The following is a 23,814-nucleotide window of genomic DNA, read 5'->3' as shown; positions in this document are numbered from 1 at the left end:
CGAGCTAAACCACTTCTATGCTCGCTTCGAGGCAAGCAACACTGAAGCATGCATGAGCGCACCAGCTGTTCCGGATGACTATGTGATCACGCTCTCCGTAGCCAATGTGAGTAAGACTTTTAAGCAGGTCAACATTCACAAGGCCGCAGGGCCAGACGGATTACCAGGACGTGTACTCCGAGCATGTGCTGACCAACTGGCAATTGTCTTCACTGACATTTTCAACATGTCCCTGACTGAGTCTGTAATACCAACATGTTTCAAGCAGACCACCATAGTCCCCGTGCCCAAGGACACTAAGATAACCTGCCTAAATGACTACCGACCCGTAGCACTGATGTCTGTAGCCATGAAGTGCTTTGAAAGGCTGGTCATGGCTCACATCAACACCATTATCCCAGAAACCCTAGACCCACTCCAATTTGCATACCGCCCCAACAGATCCACAGATGATGCAATCTCTATTGCACTCCACACTGCCCTTTCCCACCTGGACAAGAGGAACACCTACGTGAGAATGCTATTCATTGACTACAGCTCAGCATTCAACACCATAGTGCTCTCAAAGCTCATCACTAAGCTAAGGATCCTGGGACTAAACACCTCCCTCTGCAACTGGATCCTGGACTTCCTGACGGGCCGCCCCCAGGTGGTAAGGGTAGGTAACAACACATCTGCCACCCTGATCCTCAACACGGGGGGCCCTCAGGAGTGCGTGCTCAGTCCCCTCCTGTACTCCCTGTTCACCCATGACTGCATGGCCAGGCACGACTCCAACACCATCATTAAGTTTGCCGACGACACAACAGTGGTAGGCCTGATCACAGACAACGATGAGACAGCCTATAGGGAGGAGGTCAGAGACCTGGCCGTGTGGTGCCAGGATAACAACCTCTCCCTCAACATGACCAAGACAAAGGAGATGATTGTGGACTACAGGAAAAAAAAGAGGACTGAGCACGCCCCCATTCTCATCGACAGGGCTGTAGTGGAACAGGTTGAGAGCTTCAAGTTCCTTGGTGTCCACATCACCAACGAACTATCATGGTCCAAACACACCAAGACAGTCGTGAAGAGGGCACGACAAAGCCTATTCCCCCTCAGGAGACTGAAAAGATTTGGCATGGGTCCTCAGATCCTCAAAAAATTCTACAGCTGCACCATCGAGAGCATCCTGACTGGTTGCATCACCGCCTGGTATGGCAACTGCTTGGCCTCCGACCGCAAGGCACTACAGAGGGTAGTGCGTACGGCCCAGTACATCACTGGGGCCAAGCTTCCTGCCATCCAGGACCTCTATACCAGGCGGTGTCAGAGGAAGGCCCTCAAAATTGTCAAAGACTCCAGCCACCCTAGTCATACACTGTTCGCTCTGCTACCGCACGGCAAGCGTTACCGGAGTGCCAAGTCTAGGTCCAAAAGACTTCTCAACAGCTTCTACCCCCAAGCCATAAGACTCCTGAACAGCTGATCATGGCTACCCGGACTATTTGCACTGCCCCCCCACCCCATCTTTTTACACTGCTGCTACTCTGTTAATTATTTATGCATAGTCACTTTAACTCTACCCACATGTACATATTACTTCAACTACCTCAACTAGCTGGTGCCCCCGCACATTGACTCTGCACCGGTACCCCCCTGTATATATAGCCTCCCTACTGTTATTTTATTTTACTTCTGCTCTTTTATTTCTCAACACCTTTTTGTTGTTGTTTTATTTTACTTTTTTATTCAAAATAAATGCACTGTTGGTTAAGGGCTGTAAGTAAGCATTTCACTGTAATGTCTGCACCTGTTGTATTCGGCGCATGTGGCCAATAAAATTTGATTTGATGAATCCCTACTGTTGACCAATCACCGACGAAGGGGAGTAGACTTAGGCTACCGAACTTAGACTTGTGTGTGAACAGCTGGAAAAAAACCCTGCCAAACACCAAAACGAACAAAAATTTCAAAATCTCGTCATAATAAATGCGTGAACCGGCACGCCACGTTTTGACTAGGAAGCATGCGAGAACCTTAATGTAACAAATAGAGTGAAAGGGAAATAAACCAGCCACAGATTTTCACACATCCACCACCAGGACAAACCAGGTCCAACCACATCAAACCGGCTGGCATAAACCATGTCAAATCGTCAGCTCCCCATTCTGGTAAAGGGGTGGGCGTTGAAGCTAGGTCTTGGTTCCCCCCCAGTGTGGGTTGGGTTTGGGGGAGACTGGAGGTGGAGGGAGGCTACTCGAAGGCCCAGACCTCCACACTGTGGATGGTGAAGTCCTTCTGGGTGGAGAGGGGCTGGTTGTGGAATGTGGCACAGCTGGAGGTGGTGCCGTGGTGCAGGTCAGCGTCCACCCACAGCCCTATCTGACCTCTAGGGAGAGAGACAGGAAAAGGTCAGTCAAACTCATAACGACATGGCAACTACAAGTTGACTTCAACAGAGAGAGAGCAGGTCACACAAAGACGTTTACGTGGCTTTTTGTCAAGCAAAACGTGACAGCGAGGGTACAACACTGCGTACAGAAATATGAGGCAGAGATGGGCTACATCATCATGGTTCAGAAGAGGGTGAGTAAATAGAGAAACGTAAAGGGAGGTGGAGTGTGAGCAGTAGCTGTGTAGTGTGTGTAAAATAACACATGCACATAACGTGATCCGGATCCTTAGCTTTGAGAAAGAGGTTTCCGTAGGGGTGGGGGCGAAAACTTTGTAGCCATAGCCTATAATTTAATAGGCTAGCTATTTCAGGTGATACATGGACATCAAAATGTCTGTCACGCCATTTCATAACCTGATCAACAGATCTTTTTTGTATATAAGCTGTCATTTGTTGTCATTCCTAAAAGGCCCAGTGCAGTCAAAAACGATATTTTCCTGTGTTTTATATATACACTGAACAAAAATATAAAACGCAACATGCAACAATTTCAAAGATTTTACTGAGTTACAGTTCAAATAAGGAAATCAGTCAATTGTAATAAATTCATTAGGCCCTAATCGATGGACTTCACGACTGGGAATACAGATATGCATCTGTTAGTCACAGATTTTTTTAAAATCTAATTGCAATTGTGTTCTTTTCCGTAGCTTATGCCTGCCCATACCGTAACCCCACCGCCACCATGGGGCACTCTGTTCACAGCGTCAGCAAACCGCTCGCCCACACGATGCCATATATGTGGTCTGCGATTGTGAGGCCGGTTGGATGTACTCTCAAATTCTCTAAAACGACATTGGAGATGTCTTATGGTAGTGAAATTAACATTCAATTATCTGGCAACAGCTCTGGTGGACATTCCTGCAATCAGCATGCCATTGCACGCTCCCTCAAAACTTGAGACATCTGTGGCATTGTGTTGTGTGACAAAACTGCACATTTTAGAGTGGCCTTTTATTGTCCCCAACACAAGGTGCACCTGTGTAATGATCATGCTGTTTAATCAGCTTCTTGATATGCCACACTTGTCAGGTGGATGGATTATCTTGGCAAAGGAGAAATGCTCACTAACAGCATTTCTGTGGCACAGTGGTCTAAGGCACTGCATCGCAGTGCTAGCTGTGCCACTAGAGATAATGGTTCGAATTGGCCCAGTGTCGTCCAGGGTAGGGGAGGGAATTGCCGGCAGGGATGTAGCTCAGTTGGTAGAGCATGGCGTTTACATTTTTGTTCAGTATATTTCTGTGAAATTGTGAAAATGATGATAATGCCCCTTTACTGTAAGAGCTGTTTGAAAAGACAGACATTTCTGCCTGTTTTGGTATAGAGTTTTGGCCTGCCAGGCGGTAAATTAGTTAATAGACCAATAAGAAAGAAAAAGAGTTCCAAACCTCTCAGACAATAACAGCTAGTTTTACCCTCCCCACTCAGACCACTCCCAGACAGTCCTGGCAAAAATCTTGCTTGAGATATTGCTCTTTGCTAAGAAGCCTTTATTTTTTTATTTTTTTTATTGTTACCCAGAAATACTAATGAGATAAAAACGGCTGCATTGGACTTCTAATGTCCTAAATAATAGAAAGGAAAATACCGTTAGGTGTTGCCAATAGCCTATCCTACACAATTGCCCACAGTAGACTCAGTGTCCAATCGACGCACAGAAACATATGAAAACACGAATTCATGACCTTGATGCTTTCTGTTAAATCGAACTAGTCCCTGCTATAAATCAAGCAGACAATAGCAGATTATCAACATCAATGTATAGGTGTTGGATCCAACGTGGATCACGGAATAACCGTCTTCACGGGCGTAACGAATGAAGCACCAAAATATACTGGACATTCTTCCACACCGTTTTTCGCGCACTTAGGCTGTTTTTGCATCGCGCGGTTTATCACAACAGTTTGTCACTTGACTGTCATTCATAAAACTATTTCCTGGATCAGCTGACGGTCGACAATATCACTAGGCCAACAACTACACAGCTGGATACCAAATGCACATCCATCAAGTATTAGCTATGCAGAGGAAGCAAGTAAAAAATCAATAGGGATTAGGCTACTCAGTACCTTTGTATTGCATGGCAAGCAACAGCCCTTTTTCTGTGTGCCTAGAAATGAATACTCTGATCTGTGATTAGGCCACACTGCACATCTCACTGAGCAGAGGAAAAGAGCAGCAGTACACATCAACTGAAAAAGCACCAGTCCATGATAGATGGCCAAATAAAACAATATTGCAGGCCTAGTATCCCAGAACACAAATTAAGCTGAATGCATGTTCTCTAAAAGGCATTAGAGGAGAGTGATGTAGTTGTAGATCGGGCATTATGTTTACTTTGCAGTTCCAATATCTAACAAGAAAAGTCAGCAAAAAAAAAAGTCACACTAACTATATTGCCACCCTGTGGTTTGTCACTGACACACTATAATCCTAAATGACAGTAACATTATACAGAGTTATACAGGTCAATGTCTACTGGTTCACATTTGAATCTGATAAACAAGCATATTTACCAGCATTTAAGATGTTCTCCTCTGTGGTCCAGGATGTTCTGAATCTTGGTAGGAGTATTGCTGCTGCAATCAGCTCAGGCTCTTTTATGACGTCTCCAAAACGTTTCTGGATCCCTTGCTGCAGGGCGTGAACAAGAGGTGTACACATTTTGCAAGTTGACTCCAACTTCTTCAGCTTGTCCCGCAACTGGTAAAGTGTTGGCAGCAGGAGGCCCATATGCACAGATTATTCCCCTTGGAGGATATTAAGGGCCATGGCAACAGGCTTCATCACAGCAGCATACTCGACCAAAAAACCCATTTTCAGCTGGATTGAACCTATAAAAGATGTAACGATAAAACAATTACTTATAGCTATTTCTGGTACAATGTCTTTATTATGCATTGTACATGTTAAATACAAAAAATATATATATATATATATATTTCATTCAAGTCATCCACAATTGTCACACCACCATGCAAAGAAAACGTAGTTACTTGAGACAAGTGGATTCACCCATTAATCAGCAAGGCTTATTTACTTTTATTATTCTTTAAAAACAAAATATACATTTTGTCAACTTACATCTTTATCTTTAATGCTGTGCAGACATTGCGAATTGCTTGTTCTCCTTGCTCTCGGTGAATGCGCACAATCCTTTCTACGGACAGCGAGGAACAGGGAGCTCCAGCGTGTCTGATTGGGTCGGAGAAACTGCAGCTTGCATTCACGTTCCACTGTTTCATGAGCCATGCTTGACCTGCTGGTTTTATTCCAAAGAGCATGACATTTTGCAAAAAGCAGACCGAGACAGCCTCTTGTAGGTTTCGCTTTGCAGCTCCTCCTGCAGCAGTGGCATCAACTGTGGATATAAGATTGAGGAGATGGCATGCACACTTTTGGTGCCTTGGAAGTTGGTACTCAAGGCCTGTGTTGTCATCCAGAATTGCAGACATCTTGATACTCCACCTCTGACTCACTCTGATCTTCTGTTGCATCATCAAGGGGTGGAGTCACTCTCCTCTTGTACATTGATGGCTTCCTCCTCTTTCTCCTCACCATATAATCGAAAGGAAGTTTGAGCCACTGTCTGTTGTCGTCCTGGTCACTTTTTTCCCTGATGTGGTACTCAGAATGTATTTCCTCTAATGCAGCAGCAAGGACATCAAACGTGTGCGAGCCTTTGACAGGTCTACAAGCCAATGTGGAGTGCCTCTCCAGTGAGGTGTTGTCTATCCAGTGACAGGTGACACCTAAGTAGCTACGTTAGCAACATAGTTCACAGCACTCAGCTTTTTGATGATTATGCTCTTCTTGTGTTTTGCAGCTTCTTGTATTCTTGTGCATAACGTTTTCCTTGTCATTACTGTATGAGGTTGCAAGGTTTCTATCAAAGTATTGAAGGATGGCGCTCAACCACAGAAAATGGTTGGTTGGCCTCACATACAAAATTTAGCATCAGCTTGTCAAGCGTTGCTTGTGTTACCCGCCCTGGGGCAGCAAAGGCTGTGATTTTTGCATTTTTCACAAGAGTATCACTGGAAGAGGAGGACTTACGCTTTCTGTGGTTCTCTAGTAAGTCTGTGTACTTTGCCAGTTTGTTGGGGTGAATCCTCTGTGGAAAAAAAAAAAAATCTGTGAGGCTACAGGGAGATCAAGACATTAAAAGAGACTTATTATCACATCAAATGTGGATATATATATATATATATATATATATATATAGAAAATGTTTAAAACATATGTAACCTAAAAGACAAACATTCGCCTATCCACAGCAAAAAAACGAATTTAGAAACTTACCGCTACATGTTTCCTCAAGTTAGATGTTGAGTTCTTGAATGCTGAAATGTCCGTTTGTTTTGGTAGACACAGAAGACACCGCATAATGTAGCTGTTCTTTCGCACTTTTACTTAGGTAAACATGCTTTCAATATGAGGCCAGGGGGTGCGGGGTGTTCCTCCTCGTCTGTGTCTGCATTGCCGACGGCTAATTCTGACATTTTGTGTGTTGCTATGACTGTAAAGCCAACCCGTCCCGCCACTGAGATTGAGTATGGTAAAGTGACGAGACTGCACAACTACGTTTGATTGGTGAAACACAGTCACGTGGTAGAGCTTTAGCGGAAGTCTCTCTCTCTCTCTGTCAAAATAAAACATTAAAATAAGGCATATGCGGGGGGATAAAGACAATGACGCGTAGAATACCAAAGAGGTAAAAAGAAAAATAACGACCTCATTGTAGCCTAATGTAGCGGAGTAAGAGTACAGTTTCTTCTTCACAAATCTACTCAAGTAAAAGTAAAAAGTATAGTGATTTAAAACTACTCCTAGAAGTATAATTTTTTCAAAAACTTACTCAAGTAAATGTAACGGAGTAAATGTAACTCGTTACTACCCACCTCTGCCTATATGCATCATTATTGAAGAACCAATAATTATTGAAGAACCACGTTAATGACGAATCAAGTTAAGATGACTCTTTCGATTAGAAGCATTCGATTTTTGCAATCGCATACATTATTTTGGATTTGTTTTACCATGAACAGTTTTCACAGTTTAGGCTAACGTCTAATATCAATATGAACATTTTATAAATCGTTGATGTTTGTCTGCGATGCTGCCGTTTAGCGCACCATCTCATTCCCGCTGATGGCCCATGGCCCATGGGGTTCTGATTGTATTCAGATTATTTATTAGAATTAAGCTTTCAGAACATTCACACCTAGCCTACTGGCAATCAGCACACAGTCGTCTGGACACTTTCCTACCTGTGCAAGTCAGTCATATATCCCTCGAAAAAATGCAACTGTAGCCCATTGGTACACACTTTACAAATGGTTGCTTATCACTAGTAGCCTAATACTTCTCCAATCGCCACAAATAGCATGTTCAAGGGGGTCGGCCACAGCAAGCCGCAATTCAGAATCTCTAATATGTCCTAAAAGACTCCTCATAATGTGCTGAAAATGAATGAATCTGCGCAGCACCTTACGAAAGCCAATTTCTATCCAACATATGCTGTTTGAGTCAACTTTTCAAGGAAACATCGTAGGTCTAGTTTTATTATAGGCTATTATAATTAGATTCTAGAGAAAATTAAATACATTGAATTATTAAAAAAGGTTGAAATAACTTTTCTTTCTGTTTCTTTGTTTCTTCTATCGAATATGTGCACGTTTTTTATTTAAAATAGCCAGGAGCGCACGCTTCTTGCGGCTTGTTCAATCGCATGCAGCTGATTATTTTTCATAGACAAATTAGATAAATCAAGGTGTGAAATAATATTAACTTTGCCTACACAATCTAAAAGATGAGGAGTAGATGCTGTTAGAAAAATCACCATTGTGATATCACCAATTATCACAGGTGGTGGCTGCATCTTAAAAGTAATAATTTAAGTAGATAATAGCATAAAGGCTGAATATATTTTTTGAAATGTGTATTTTATAAGATAGCCTTCAGCCTTTATATAGCAAGTTTCCCTGCTGAGCCAACAGCTGTTTCCCCACCAATGTGTTTGCAAGGGCAGTGCTTCTCACAAAGATAGTCTCACATTGCTCAACCACATATATTTAAATACACTCACCCTCCTCCTCCCATCTGAAGAGAATCTATGTTGCCTTTAACAAAGTAGGAGTTCTCCCCAGTCCAGTTGTACATCTGAGCAAAGGAAAAGCAACCCATAACAAGTCAGGGAGCAAAGCAATGACATACAGCTCATATAGTGTTGAACTTGAACATAGGTATGAGGATAAAACACATAAATAGGAGTATGTCTGACCTTGATCTCAGGGCAGAAGCTGAAGAGGAAGGTCTCTCCCGTGCCATAGCTGTGCTCACTTACTCTGAAGGGATGGGTAGAGTATCCCCCAAACAACTAATGGGGGGAGAGAGAATAAATTAAAAACTCAAGAGTCCAATAAAAATTGGGCACCATTGTCAGTGTGTGTGTGTACCTGGTTGTTCATGTCTTTGATGACCAGTAGCACAGGGCTGTCCACATCCAATAGGCTCCTGTACAGGGTCTTTAGGCTGGTCCCGTGTTCCACCGTACTGTAAGCCAGTCTCCATGGATACCCCTGCACCCGCGCCGGCAGCCGACACGCAAGCTGTGGGGAGAGAGAAAAACAGATTCAGGGAAGTGTTTGTCGATGTGCATTTCTGCATAGGTTGTGTAGGTGAAGTCACACACTCTTGCAGTGGGTACGTTTTCTTGATTGAAAGTGTTTTGTGAGTCATGGCGTGTGTGTACCTTCTCTATGTGTGTGTCCTGTAGCAGAGCGCTGGGGTCACTGAGCATGGGCAGTAGATCCCCCGAAGGCTCCTCCCCTTCGTAGCTGCCAAAACTCTGCCTGCGCTTCGCCTCGTTGATGATCTACGAACACAACCATGTACTGTCAGACACCTCAACCGTACAGTCAAATCATACTCAACCGATAAAACTCTTAGTCCAAACATTGAACACAGCTTGGTCCACCCACTCTAAAACGCACACACAACCACAAAGTCACACAACCCTTGACCACAATGTTAACATAACATCACAGTCAAAATACACTCATCCGAGGGATCATGCCGTGTGAACTCACCTCCCAGCTGCGAGGGGTCACGGGATCACTGAAGAAGTTATCGATCATGTTGAGCTCTTCCTTCTCCACGACCACGAAGCCCTGCTCCCTGGCCTCCTTACCGTACACATCAGGAGACCACTGGACAAAAAATGCATATAGGTGGTCCACCCTGAAACACACCACACATTTATGATTCAGAACATTTATTGAAAGTTTATAAAATTGTGAATACACACCAGTTGTCATAAAGAGGTTCTGGCTGTGACTGTGGTCTCATTGGTTGACCTCTCACCTCTCCTGGGGCACAGCAAACCAGTACTCCGGCTGTTTTCCTCTCGTGTGGGCGGGGCTGGATGACCGGGTAATGACGAAGGACTTCCTCATGGGCTTGCCCACCTTGAGGCAAAGGAACATGGGAGGGGTCTTACTCTTCTCCTCCGTGGACAGCAGCATGTCTGCAGAGAGATTTATTTTAAAATATTCAAACACTGCAATACAAGAAACCACACAAAATGCTAGTAAAGTGTTTGTGAACACTCACTTTGGATGGGCGCCTGCATCCTCTCCAGCAGCCAGGACTTCACCTCCGCTTTGTTGCTCCTCTTCTGCTTCTCTTCCTCACTCAGCCACTCCTCTACCACTGGTCCGTTCTGCAGCTCGCCTGGAGGGCTGGGTTCCCGAGAACTACATTTTCCCAGAGCCTCAGCGGTCTCACTGAAGCTCAGCTTCCTGTTTTGGTCCATTGCTGATTCTGATTGTTCGCTAATGCTAACACTGTTCACTAGTTGCCCTGTAGAGTTTTTGTCTTGGACTGTGGCTAGGCTAGCAGGCTTCTCCTTCAAGAGTTCACGGTCTTTCTCAGTCTCTGATGAGACAGGCAATGATTCTGTCGTGTCCTCAATTGAGCTGTTCTGTACCAGTCCTTCATCCTCCTCCTCCCCTCTCTGCCAGGTCAGTGGGATTGGGTCAGAGAGGGATTGGTCCTGGGACTTTACCCGTTTAGGGGTATTAGATCCTGGGGGCTCTCCTTGCTGGTCCTGGTTGGTAGCACTGGCAGGTGGTCTGGATCCGCTCTTCGGTTCCTCAGTGCTCCCGTTCAAGGGAAGCTCCAGCTCTGTGAAACCCTCATCTGATGGAGACTGGTCTGCTGGCTCACACGCTGCCCTTCCTATGACTGGGATATAAGAAATGCTGTGTTATTAAAATGACCACATGGATCAAAATATTGCTACATTATTATTATGCTTAAGCTAATTTGTTTTGATTTCTTTTTAACTACACATGTGTAATGATTCAAATTCATTTGCCATGATTTATCCTGATCCAATACAAGTCATTGTGTGTCATCTCCCAGTCATACCAGTCTCTGACAGGGCAGAGTTGATGTCGTCCAGGACGATGGGTCGTTTGGGGTCCAGCGCCTCGTAGAGGTCGCACTCCGACGGCAGCTCCTCCCACTCCCCGGGCCTGTACAGAGGACACAGATCCTGGGGTAGGTCTCTGTAGGGCGTCAGGGGGCACCACACGCACCCCACAAAGCAGGATGGGAAAAATGCAACAAATAAAATAAACAAAATAAATGGAAATCATAAATGAACAGAAAGAAAATGCAACTGAAAAAACAGGACAAAATAAAAAGGGATTTCAAAAGGCTAAATAATAATAGTACAAATAATAGTAAACGAGACAATTAACCAGTACAAAATAAAATATAATAGATCATTCAAAAACTAAAGACAAAAATGAATGCGAGTCGTCTGTCCCTAGAATCTGGTACCGGAAACCCTACAGTATGAGCTCGGCAAATCAGTTCACCTTTCCACCTCAGAGGGATTAGAAAGAACAAGGGAGAGAGAGGAGTGCAGAAAGAGGTAGAAACAGCAAGAAGAAAAAGTGTGACGCTTGAAGAATAAGTAAGAAAAGCAAGGTTAAGATAAGATCAAAAAGGGGGAAAGGGCTAGTTTAAATAGGGAGTGAAAGATGGACAGAATGTGAAAGAGCTTCTCAAGATGGCAGGGTTGGTTCTTACGATGGCAGTGTGTCCTTGAGCTTCATGCGGGAGATGTCGTCATAGAGGGCCACAGACACCACCTCCTCCATGGGGCAGAGCAGGCCGTACTCCTCACAGCCGTGCTCGAGCACCAGTGGGTCCGACTTGTGAGGGTCAAACATGATGTTGTTGGGCGTCACGATCATCACCCCTCCCACCACACCCTGGGAGACAAAATACATGAGTTTGAGTCTGTTGTGGTGGTGATGGTCTTTAATACAAAATGGCCTACGGTGTGGCCACTTACCATTCCGTCAGTAAAGTACTTGCAGCTCATCTTAATGTACTTGACTGTGGCAGGGCTCTCGTCCTCGGATGGGGGAGACAGCTCCCGTCGTAATGGTCTTACTGACCTGCCGCTGGAGTCTGCATCCTGTAACATATCGCCAGGCAGCAAGGACAAGCACAGAACCAGGATCAGAGATGACTTTAGTATGGGTTATCTTAAAAAGGAGAATGACTTACCTGTGACACCTTCTCTGATAGACCGTTGGGGAAGGCGGGGTCAGAAGAACCCACAGACTGAGAGTCGGCACCCGATTGGCCCAAGTCAGGAACAAACAGCTTCTGCAAGGGTGAAGGACAGGCATGTTAGCCAATCAGAAAGCCAAGATTTAAAGCATGAAGTGGTGTGTAATGTGCTGAAACCTCACCTGTCCAGGATAGATAATGCGGCAGAAGAGGCGGTTGAGCTGCACCAGTTTGTTCGGGGTGATGTTAAACTTCAGAGAGATGCTGCTTAGAGATTCCTGGAGTCCCACCTGTAACATGAAGTTAAGTCCTTGGTTATTCTTGATTACCAAAAGTATCAATCTACCCAAAGCAAAATGCAGCATGAGACAAAATCTGCAGAAATCTTGCAAAGCATACAACTCGGTGTCTTCATTAAGCCGATTCTGTTGCAAAACGTTTTGCAACAGAAACTGTTGACTCCAAAACGTAAAACATTTTGCAACGAAAATGAGTTTCTATTGGACAAATTCAGGTAGGTCCCTCCCTGTTCCGTTCGCTCAGTTTGCTTCCGTTTGGTTCTTAAATGGAAAACGGTTTCCATTGCTAGACGTAATGAATACACCCTTGTATTTGCTGAAGAAAATGGTTGAGGTTTATTGTCCACATTGCTTTCCTAAGCCAGTCTTTGAAGTCAGAACCCCATGGGTTTATGGGAGTTGTAGTGTGAGAGAGGAGTTAGTGAGGCATCACAGAGGCAGCCTGTACTAACGGTATACTCCACTGTCCCGGGGGGCCTCCTCTTCTCTCGCTTGGCCTGGCTGCTCGTGTTGCTGCTGCCATCTGAAAGACAGCCATAGGTCACCGACACAGTATAGAGAGATGACCGCCATAGAGCAGCTCAATCAGAAACACAAAAGCATGTATTCACAAACACAATAGTACTTTAAATAGAGCTATATTGGAATCAAAACCCTCTCTCGCTCACTAATTGCCAGTGCCAGTTTATTAAAAACACCCTCCCACTATTTCCTCTACTCCAGTACAGTGCTCCAGCTCCTACAGAAACAGTGGAGGGATGACTCAGCATTGTACAGCTGTGAGGAGTCCAGCTGTGGGTCACTGTACATTCAGAGAGATCACCTCTGGTACAGAGCTGTCACTTACTCACTACTGCATAGTGACTGGTAGCTTTATCAGATCGAGAAATAGTAATAATATAGAATAACAATTTGTTTCCTTTCTGCGTACTGTTGTAGCTCTGAGTGAATGCAGTATAGGCCTACATAGACTCCTTGGTCAGTGGATTATGGGGATATCGGCTCTGATTTAATTACATTATGTTTGTAAAGCCATTACGCAACAACCTCTGAATTAAAAGGCTGCAGACTGTAAAAGGCCTTAGCTTGAAACCTTTATAACCAGGCCTGGAGAGGACAGAGCTCTGTCTGTCCCTCAGTGAGTGGTCTGTCAGGGTTATGTGGGTTCCTTTGTCTAGATGCCCACACTGGGCCGGAGAGAAAAATGACAGGGTTTTATTAGCTTACTGACGGCAGTTTACACAGCTGGCCTGGTACTAACCCACTATTGTGGCTAGTAGATTAACACTGTCAACACGGGGTTAATGAAAGGTCTCTATGCTTTACAGACTACAGTGCTCAACATTAACTCTTGTATGGGACAAGAAAAATAATTGTCTGACAAAAATATAAATTTAAAGTAAAACAATAAAAAAAAATCACACAATTACTCTGATCAGAATTGTATCAGAGGCCAACATTGGAGTAATATTAAAATCTATTTTTCATGTAAACAAATAATCAAGCCTACATGTCAACGTATATAGGTGATATGCATATTGGCTTCAGCCTCATGTCCAAACTGATGATGATGACATTACATGAGGAAGGTGCAGTAAATGTAGTCAAACTTGAATGAGACTTTTAATTACATAAATACAGTGCATTCAGAAAGTATTCAGACCCCTTCACTTTTTCCACATTTTGTTATGTTACAGCAAAATCCTAAAATGGATTACATTCCCCTCATCAATCTACACATAGTACCCCATAATGGCAAAGCAAAAACAGGTTAACATTTTTGCAAGTGTTTTTATTTTTTAAGAACTGAAATATCACATTTACATAAGTATTCAGACCCTTTACTCAGTACTTTGTTGAAGCACCTTTGGCAGCAATTACAGCCTCGAGTCTTCTTGGGTATGACGCTACAAGCTTGGCACACCTGTATTTGGGGAGTTTCTCCCATTCTTCACTGCAGATCCTCTCAAGCTCTGTCAGGTTGGATGGGGAACATCGCTGCACAGCTATTTTCAGGTCTCTCCAGAGATGTTACATCGGGTTCAAGTCCGGGCTCTGGCTGGGCCACTCAAGGACAGTCAGAGACTTGTCTCGAAGCCAATCCTGCGTTGTCTTGGCTGTGTGCTTAGGGTCGTTGTCCTGTTGGAAGGTGAACCTTCTCCCCAGTCTGAGGTCCTGAGCAGGTTATCATCAAGGATCTCTCTGCACTTTGCTCCATTCATCTTTCCCTTGATCCTGACTAGTCTCCCAGTCCCTGCCGCTGAAAAACATCCCCACAGCATGATGCTTCCACCACCATGCTTCACCGTAGGGATGGTATTTGCCAGGTGATGAGCAGAGCCTGGTTTCCTCCAGACGTGACGCTTGGCATTCAGGCCAAAGAGTTCAATCTTGTTTTCATCAGACCTGAGAATCTTGTGTCTCATGGTCTGAAACTCCTTTAGGTGCCTTTTGGCAAACTCCAAGCGGGCTGTCATGTGCCTTTTACTGAGGAGTGGCTTCCGTCTGGCCACTCTACCGTAAAGGCCTGATCGGTGGAGTGCTGTAGAGATGGTTGTCCTTCTGGAAGGTTCTCCCGTCTCCACAGAGGAACGCTGGAGCTCTGTCAGAGTGACCATCGGGTTCTTGGTCACCTCCCTGACCAAGGCCCTTCTCCCACGATTGCTCAGTTTGACCAGGCAGCCAACACTTCATATGCCATTGAAACCAGCATTACCCTCATGTTCTATTGGTTTTCAAATCAACTTTCTAATATTGTCCAGCAGCCAAAGGCACAATCCTAGTCATATTAGTATCCCATGCTAGTTGATGCATCTTTACATCTCCCCTCTATCTTAATTTCTAAAGGATATTTTCATCTCTATCACATGAAACCGCACGAGACCGCTTGCGCATGTGGTGCACTTGAGAACGGTGTTTTCCTGCTAATTGCATTTTGGAACATTTGCGTGTAGCCTACAGCCATGTGCGCATTGCTGAGCTTATAATATGAATAAATAAACCTGTATCAGCATTTTAAGCTAAACGGTCTGATCTGTTGCATCAGCCTCATTGCTTTCATTATTTTTTAAATATGCAGTAGTTGTATGAATTATGTCTCTGTCGTCACAGTCCCAGAACTGTCCCAGAGTCTGTTGAACCGTCCTCGACATATTTTACGCCTTTAATTATTTTATAAAGACATAAAAAGTATTTGGTTGTAATTGTAACGTTGCAATATTTTACAGGCTACCAAGGGTGGCAAACCATCCTCCAGGATAGCGTTAAGGGGGCAGTGTTATATTTTGAGACAGCCTTGAATATGCAAAGAGTGTAGCCTACATGTTTGTCTGATTCTCTATGTAAAAAAGATCGTAATGCATTGTAAAGTGGTTCCTTGCATCATACAAGGATGTAAACATGGTGTTACAGACTGTTTTTGGAGAAGTGACTTGAGCTTTCGGAAGGTAAAAAAAAAAAAAAAAAAAAAAGGGGCTAGAAGGTTGTCAAGGCCTGGACTAGCTATAGAAGACCTGTCTGTCATTGAAGGAGACTGCCATTTTAGTTCAATAACAACACTGACAGAAATAAACTGTTAGATTAAAACGACATTTGATTAGAGTTATTAGGCTACTTGTTGTGCCAGGAATATGTTCACAAATTATTATTTTTATATTAGTTACTCCTTCATACGCAGAACACTTCTAATGTCAGCATGATAATGTGGTATGCCATTGCAAAACATGGAGCATTCTGCCTGCCAACTGGCAGTCCCTCCATCCAACCACAGGAATCTGAAGGGAGAGCTGAGGATGTTCATCACATTGTCCTAAAAGCTGCCAAAAAAAAACAGGCAAAACTAAGAACAGAAGAGAATCTGGTCAGTTATACAACTTCCTTGATAAGATGATAATTCTGACCCTCTGTTCATAACAGGGGGTCATGTGCCTCTGTGCCTAGGGAAAGTTCCTGTGTGTGTGCATGCTTTACCTGAGCCTCCAGGTGGGTTAGGTTTCATCCTCTCCAGGGGTTCAGAAAAAGTAGGGTCTGGGCAGGAGATGATGGGCATCTTTGAGGACGAATCCGACGGGTTCTGCTCAGCCATTGCCTTCTCTGATTGGCTCTGCTTGACCTGTCGCCGCTTCTTCAGCCTGAGGATATGGAGGAGGTCAATCTGTTTACTCAGCCTTATAAACATTTGATTTCAATCCCAATTAAAGTTTCCTGTTAGGTTGTGAAACAAACTTCAAAACATTGCTTTCGTTTGCTTGCTCACTTTCTCTCCCAACCTTCCTCCCCACCCTCTGCTCCTCTCATCCTCTGTCCTTTTCTCTGATTAATCATTGATAGGTCAGGCGATGATGTCATGGCGTCTCCCACCCCTGCCTGCTTGCCTGGGTTCATTAACAGGGGAAGCGACACCAAACAGTGGAAGCTACAACAAAGCTAGAGTCAACCTGTGTACAAAGGGGTAGTGCTAGGCCTACGGGACCGACTGAAACAGGTTGTAAACAAGGCCCAGGCAGGGTAGGCCCAGTATAGAAACAGTTGGAAAGAGAGAGAGGAGGTAGGGAAGTCAACATTCAAGGAAATCCAATGCTGTACAGACAAAGGATGTGTGAAAATGAAGAAGCAGAGAGATAGAGATAGAAAGCGAGAGCGTCTCTAATGGAGGAGCACTGGGCAGTGGATCAATAGGTTTGGAGACACGAGACAGACGGATACAGCTCTGGTCTTTTAATAGCCTCTCTGCAATTACGGATACAGCAGAGCAACAGACACATCTGGTAAACGTTTCAGGATTTCACCAGCACATGCCACACAGCCCTCCTGTTTCACACAGGGACATCTCCACAAGCGAAATGTATAGATTTCCTTTGGCTCTCTACCATTTTGTCCCACTCTTGCTTTTTCTCTATCCTGGTTGCGGAGCAATATTTGGCCTGCCTGTGTAATCACTCAAGCACAGCCACAGATAATGTAAAACATAAACAACTCATCCAAAAACAGCAGCAACAGAACAGACAGAGCCAGGTTCTCATGCTTCCATCATCACTACTGGATTTCTCATGCTTCAGCTATTTACCGGGACACAAAATACTTTATAAAGAATATTCATAATCTAAAATCACCTGGGACCGGTGTTTGGGCCATCCTATGACTGTCCAAGTCATGGAGGCCATATGACAACATAATTTGGTGACATAACAGGCAGCCATTTCACAGTGTCTCTTCTGTTTGTGAGCACTCTGCAGTCCTGAATGGCCTTTGCACCCTGCTCAGTTGACAGGAAGAGAGGGGATGCTAGCTGTGGCCAAGAGGTCCCTCCTCCCTCCATGTTCCCTCTCCTCTGGCTATAGTCTCCTCTCCATGCAACACTGATGTTAGCCTAGCACTAGCCTGAAAGGTTTGGGATGCATTTCGGAGACACAGGAGAGGGATGTAATGAGTGCATGGATCAACGTGTTGTCAGCCTGCACTTGAGACTATGTACGGAGTCTGCGTACATGTGTGTGTGTGTGTGTGTGTGTGTGTATACAGTGAGGGAAAAAAGTATTTGATCCCCTGCTGATTTTGTACGTTTGCCCACTGACAAAGAAATGATCAGTCTATAATTTTAATGGTAGGTTTATTTGAACAGTGAGAGACAGAATAACAACAAAAAAATCCAGAAAAACGCATGTCAAAAATGTTATAAATTGATTTGCATTTTAATGAGGGAAATAAGTATTTGACCCCCTCTCAATCAGAAAGATTTCTGGCTCCCAGGTGTCTTTTATACAGGTAACGAGCTGAGATTAGGAGCACACTCTTAAAGGGAGTGCTCCTAATCTCAGCTTGTTACCTGTATAAAAGACACCTGTCCACAGAAGCAATCAATCAATCAATCAGATTCCAAACTCTCCACCATGGCCAAGATCAAAAAGCTCTCCAAGGATGTCAGGGACAAGATTGTAGACCTACACAAGGCTGGAATGGGCTACAAGACCATCGCCAAGCGGCTTGGTGAGAAGGTGACAACAGTTGGTGCGATTATTCGCAAATGGAAGAAACACAAAAGAACTGTCAATCTCCCTCGGCCTGGGGCTCCATGCAAGATCTCACCTCGTGGAGTTGCAATGATCATGAGAACGGTGAGGAATCAGCCCAGAATTACACAGGAGGATCTTGTCAATGATCTCAAGGCAGCTGGGACCATAGTCACCAAGAAAACAATTGGTAACACACTACGCCATGAAGGACTGAAATCCTGCAGCGCCCGCAAGGTCCCCCTGCTCAAGAAAGCACATATACATGTCCGTCTGAAGTTTGCCAATGAACATCTGAATGATTCAGAGGAGAACTGGGTGAAAGTGTTGTGTTCAGATGAGACCAAAATTGAGCTCTTTGGCATCAACTCAACTCGCCGTGTTTGGAGGAGGAGGAATGCTGCCTATGACCCCAAGAACACCATCCCCACCGTCAAACATGGAGATGGAAACATTATGCTTTGGGGGTGTTTTTCTGCTAAGGGGACAGGACAACTTCACTGAATCAAAGGGACGATGGACGGGGCCATGTACTGTCAAATCTTGGGTGAGAACCTCCTTCCCTCAGCCAGGGCATTGAAAAGGGGTTGTGGACACACGGCCAAGGCAACAAAGGAGTGGCTCAAGAAGAAGCACATTAAGGTCCTGGAGTGGCCTAGCCAGTCTCCAGACCTTAATCCCATAGAAAATCTGTGGAGGGAGCTGAAGGTTCGAGTTGCCAAACGTCAGCCTCGAAACCTTAATGACTTGGAGAAGATCTGCAAAGAGGAGTGGGACAAAATCCCTCCTGAGATGTGTGCAAACCTGGTGGCCAACTATAAGAAACATCTGACCTCTGTGATTGCCAACAAGGGTTTTGCCACCAAGTACTAAGTCATGTTTTGCAGAGGGGTCAAATACTTATTTCCCTCATTAAAATGCAAATCAATTATAACATTTTTGACATGCGTTTTTCTGGATTTTTTTGGTTGTTATTCTGTCTCTCACTGTTCAAATAAACCTGCCATTAAAATTATAGACTGATCATGTCTTTGTCAGTGGGCAAACGTACAAAATCAGCAGGGGATCAAATACTTTTTTCCCCTCACTGTACATCCCATCACATACGTACACATATTTATACTCCGGCATTGCTCGTCCTAATATTTATACATTTCGGAATTCAAATTGTGTGTACTGTTGTGAATTGTTAGATATTACTGCACTGGTGGAGCTAGGAACACAAGCATTTCGCTACACCAGCAATAACATCTGCTAAATGTGTATGCGACCAATAAAATGTCATTTGATTTTAACACACCGTGACAAACAATGACAAATTGGGATGTCAGTCAGTGCTGCCACGCCGTGCACACATTGTGAAGCAAAACATAGTTGCCACATGCAGGTAACACACAGGCTGTCTCTAAAAACACAACACTACAAGACTTCGGCCTAACAGAGGCTAAACACAGAAACAACTTTCACTTACCTGGCAAAGTAGCCAGGCTTCCTCTCTCTCGTCTCCATCAGTGCGGTGGTCTAATGCTGCATGCACCCTAACACATACACACTCCGAGCCTGTGGGCAGAACGTCCAGACTATCCCCTCTCCGCTCCTTTCCTTTTCGCACTGCACTCTACCTTATCCTAAGGGAGGAGAGAAATGAATGAAGGGAATTAGCGGAGTAACTGCGTAGGCTGCAGCAGTGTACCAAACAGCCAACGACGCCACCAGACTGTTAGGGCGAGTTGAGTGATAGTTAATAGCACAGGTCCATCAGCAGTAGCAGCCTCTAATGTGCTACTGATGGCTATTTAACAGTCTGAAGCTGTTTTTCAGTCTCAGAGTTACAGCACCTGTACTGACCTCGCCCTCTGGATGATAGCGGGGTGAATAGGCAGTGGCTCGGGTGGTTGATGTCCTATTGGCCTTCCTGTGACATCAGGTGCTGTAGGTGTCCTGGAGGGCGGGTAGTCTGGCCCCAGTAATGCGTTAGGCAGACCGCACCACCCTCTGGAGAGCCCTGCGGTTGCGGGCAGTGCAGTTGCCATACCAGGTGGTGTTACCGCCTGACAGGATGCTCTTAATTGTGCATCTGTAAAAGTTTGTGAGGGTTTTAGGTGACAAGCCAAATTTCTTCAGCCTCCTGAGGTTGAAGAGGCTCTGTTGCGCCTTCTTCACCACACTGTCTGCGTGGGTGGACCATTTCAGTTTGTCAGTGATGTGTGCGCCAAGGAACTTGAAGCTTTTTACCTTCTCCACTGTGGTCCTGTCGATGTGGATAGGGGGGTGCACCCTCTGCTGTTTCCTGAAGTCCACGATCATCTCCTTTGTTTTGTTGACGTTGAGTGAGAGGTTATTTTCCTGGCACCACACTCCAAGAGCCCTCACCTCCTCCCTGTAGGCTGTCTCGTCATTATTGGTAATCAAGCCTACTACTGTTGTGTCGTCTGCAAACTTGATGATTGAGTTGGAGGCGTGCTTGGCCATGCAGTCATGGGTGAACAGGGATTACAGGAGGGGGCTGAGCACACACCCTTGTGGGGCCCCAGTGTTGAGGATCAGCGAAGTGGAGATGTTGTTTCCTACCTTCACCACCTGGGGGCGGCCCGTCAGGAAGTCCAGGACCCAGTTGCACAGGGCGGGGTTCAGACCCAGGGCCTCGAGCTTAATGATGAGCTTGGAGGGTACTATGGTGTTGAATGCTGAGCTATAGTCAATGAACAGCATTCTTACATAGGTATTCCTCTTGGCCAGATGGGATAGGGCAGTGTGATGGCAATTGCATCGTCTTTGGATCTATTGGAGCGGTAAGCAAATTGAAGTGGGTCTAGGGTGACAGGTAAGGTAGAGGTGATTTGATACTTGACTAGTCTCTCAAAGCACTTCATGATGACAGAGGTGAGTGCTACGGGGCAATAGTAATTTAGTTCAGTTACCTTTGCTTTCTTGGGTACAGGAACAATGGTGGCCATCTTGAAGCAAGTGGGGACAGCAGACTGGGATAGGGAGAGATTGAATATGTCCGTAAACACTCCAGCCAGCTGGTCTGCGCATGCTCTCAGGATGCGGCTAGGGATGCCGTCTGGGCTGGCAGCCTTGCGGGGGTTAACATGCTTAAATGTCTTACTCATGTCGGACACAGAGAAGGAGAGCCCACAGTCCTTGGTAGTGGGCAGCGTTGGTGGCACTGTGTTATCCTCAAAGCGGGCAAAGAAGGTGTTTAGCTTGTCTGGAAGCAGACGTCTGTGTCGGCGACGTGGCTGGTTTTCGCTTTGTAGTCAATGATTGTCTGTAGACCCTGCCACATACGTTATGTGTCTGAGCCGTTGAATTGCGACTCCACTTTGTCTCTATACTGATGTTTTGCCAGTTTAATTGCCTTGCAGAGTGAGTAGCTACACTGTTTGTATTCTGCCATATTCCCAGTCACCTTGCCATGGTTAAATGCGGTGGTTCGCGCTTTCAGTTTTGCGCGAATGCTGCCATCTATCCACGGTTTCTGGTTAGGGTAGGTTTTAATAGTCACAGTGGGCACAACATCTCCTATACACATCCTGATAAACTCAGTCACCGTTTCAGCAGCCAAAAAAAGAAATGCATGCAACAGAATACAAACACAGGTACACAATAAGGGTTTAAGAATTGACATTTTTGAAGTATGGCCTACATAGCGATTCGAGGGGAGACAGAGGTTCATTTAAAAAACGTGTCTGCGCTCAATTCCGTGGAGGAGTTGAGGTACTTGGCAAGGGTGTATCTTATCCTGAACCACTGCAACAGCTAACAATGACAACCTTAGCAAATGGCTTGTAGTAACTCTGAGCAACTGCATTACCAGAAGAGGCATCTCTGAATTAGTGGAGTAGGGTGGTGGGTTTCTAGTGAGTGTAGGGTTAGGTGGTAGCGTATTTGTTGATTTACTTCTTTTATTTTCTTCAAGCAAAGTATAAGGGAGTTATACTCCAGTCTAGTTGGTGGCGGTAATGCAACATTTATTCGATGCCAACCGCCGTTAAACCTCAATGAAGAAGAAGAAGAATAGCTGAACAGAGACGGCAACCAGGCTATCTCTGAATACCTTTAACTAGTTAGGGACTTTACAATAACTGCATATTGATGTCTGTAACAGGTGCAGCAGAAATTAAACAGCCAACATTGGGCCTTTCGATATCGGCAGACAAAAGAGATCTAACGTTAGAGACAAAGTTAAACAGCAACACAACAGAAAAATATGAGCTAACTAATTTAGCTCTAATCTACCTTCCCATAAACCGTTAGCTAGCTTGTTGATTTTATAATGAGAGCTAGTTAGGTAGCTAGTCAATATATTTCGTAGTTAGTCAAGATAGTTCATACATGCTAAAGCTAGTTACTTACCCACTTTTCTACATCCTGCTTTTCTTGCTTAACTTGTCCCTGGCAGTGGTGCAGAAAAAAACGGAGATTTCCCGATGATTATGGAAACAACAGGAGTCTGCTCTCTGTAAGCATGTATGCTGCTGCAAAGCTGTGGCGAGAGAGTGGACACTTATCTACGCAGACGGGACAAGGTCCACACAAGACAACACTGACAGCTGATGTCATTAGCCAGAGTTTGTTTACCGTAACAAAAGGCGGAGAAAAAAAATAGATGGATGAATTCAGTAGCTTGGTTGACAACACTAATGTTTACGACTTGCAAGTAGTGGACATGCATGCATAAAAACATTTAAATATATTATCCAAGCTAGCTAGGTGCAACTATGCATTTTCATAATTCTAAATAACGCAATTACGACCATTCCAGACAAATATGTTATATAGTGACAAGATAGTCGAGTGACCGCTCTAACAAAGGAAATGCATGTCCTCAAAAATGGGAGGCAGGTGGGACCATTCTAGCCAATAAGAGGAAGATACGCGTGATAATAACATTGCCTAAATGCCACGTGCGTCCACTCATGTCAGTTCATTCGTAACCATTACGAAACGTATATTCGATCAAATAAGGCTCACGTAGAAAATGTGTATTTACATTTTTGGTTGACCAAATTCCCCACTATCATTGACCTCCATACACAAATTACTAACTTTGTAGTCTTATTTTCGGGGACTGATTTTGGGCGGAGTATAAACCCTCTCTGATCCATTTCACAATTTTCAAACATTTGCCGTTTACGCGTGTACAGTGCCCTTTCGTGCATTAACAATCTAGGGCTGCGTTTCAAACTCAAAGTAGAAAGCCCTCTGCCCTAAACCCTCAGTCCTTTGCCCAAGAGAGGGAGTGATGATCGGAGAGGCAACGTCCTTGGTGGAAATCTTGAAGTTGAGCTTAAAAACAACTGTCAGGTAGCTAGCTAGTTTTATAGTTTGGCCATTTATTCCAATATATTTCAGAATTCCAAAAAGTGTTTATGAATCTAGCTACGTTTTATAGGCTCTTCACTGCGAGACTAAGCCGATTTGCCAACGCTAAAATCAACGTCTATATATATATTTTAGCAAG

General features: G+C 44.6%; 1 protein-coding gene across 3 annotated transcripts; it reads right to left on the bottom strand.

The window, feature by feature from the left end:
• Nucleotides 1-1,798: 1,798 nt before the first annotated feature.
• LOC121548823 (nuclear receptor coactivator 7) lies at nucleotides 1,799-23,264 on the bottom strand. 3 transcript variants are annotated; one of them, XM_045210220.1, is made up of 17 exons: nucleotides 22,707-23,264; nucleotides 19,816-19,972; nucleotides 16,306-16,466; nucleotides 12,789-12,859; nucleotides 12,220-12,327; nucleotides 12,032-12,133; nucleotides 11,814-11,939; nucleotides 11,546-11,730; nucleotides 10,877-10,983; nucleotides 10,058-10,690; nucleotides 9,809-9,971; nucleotides 9,535-9,685; nucleotides 9,198-9,320; nucleotides 8,902-9,054; nucleotides 8,727-8,822; nucleotides 8,532-8,605; nucleotides 1,799-2,374 (listed from the first exon to the last, which is right to left on the bottom strand). In XM_045210220.1, the coding sequence occupies exons 2-17, from the start codon at nucleotides 19,851-19,853 to the stop codon at nucleotides 2,239-2,241; spliced, it is 2,427 nt and encodes an 808-aa protein (XP_045066155.1). In that variant the 5' UTR covers nucleotides 19,854-19,972; nucleotides 22,707-23,264; the 3' UTR covers nucleotides 1,799-2,238. The 3 variants fall into 3 exon arrangements, with proteins under 3 accessions (XP_045066155.1, XP_041716351.2, XP_045066154.1); XM_041860417.2 differs by having other exon boundaries at nucleotides 10,877-11,016; nucleotides 22,707-23,262; XM_045210219.1 differs by having other exon boundaries at nucleotides 10,877-11,016; nucleotides 22,711-23,262.
• Between the last annotated feature and the right edge of the window lie 550 nt (nucleotides 23,265-23,814).

Source organism: Coregonus clupeaformis, chromosome 33 (assembly GCF_020615455.1).
Source record: "Coregonus clupeaformis isolate EN_2021a chromosome 33, ASM2061545v1, whole genome shotgun sequence".
Taxonomy (NCBI): domain Eukaryota; kingdom Metazoa; phylum Chordata; class Actinopteri; order Salmoniformes; family Salmonidae; genus Coregonus; species Coregonus clupeaformis.
Note: the sequence above shows the minus strand (reverse complement) of the source record. Positions and strands in the feature narration are given on the sequence as shown.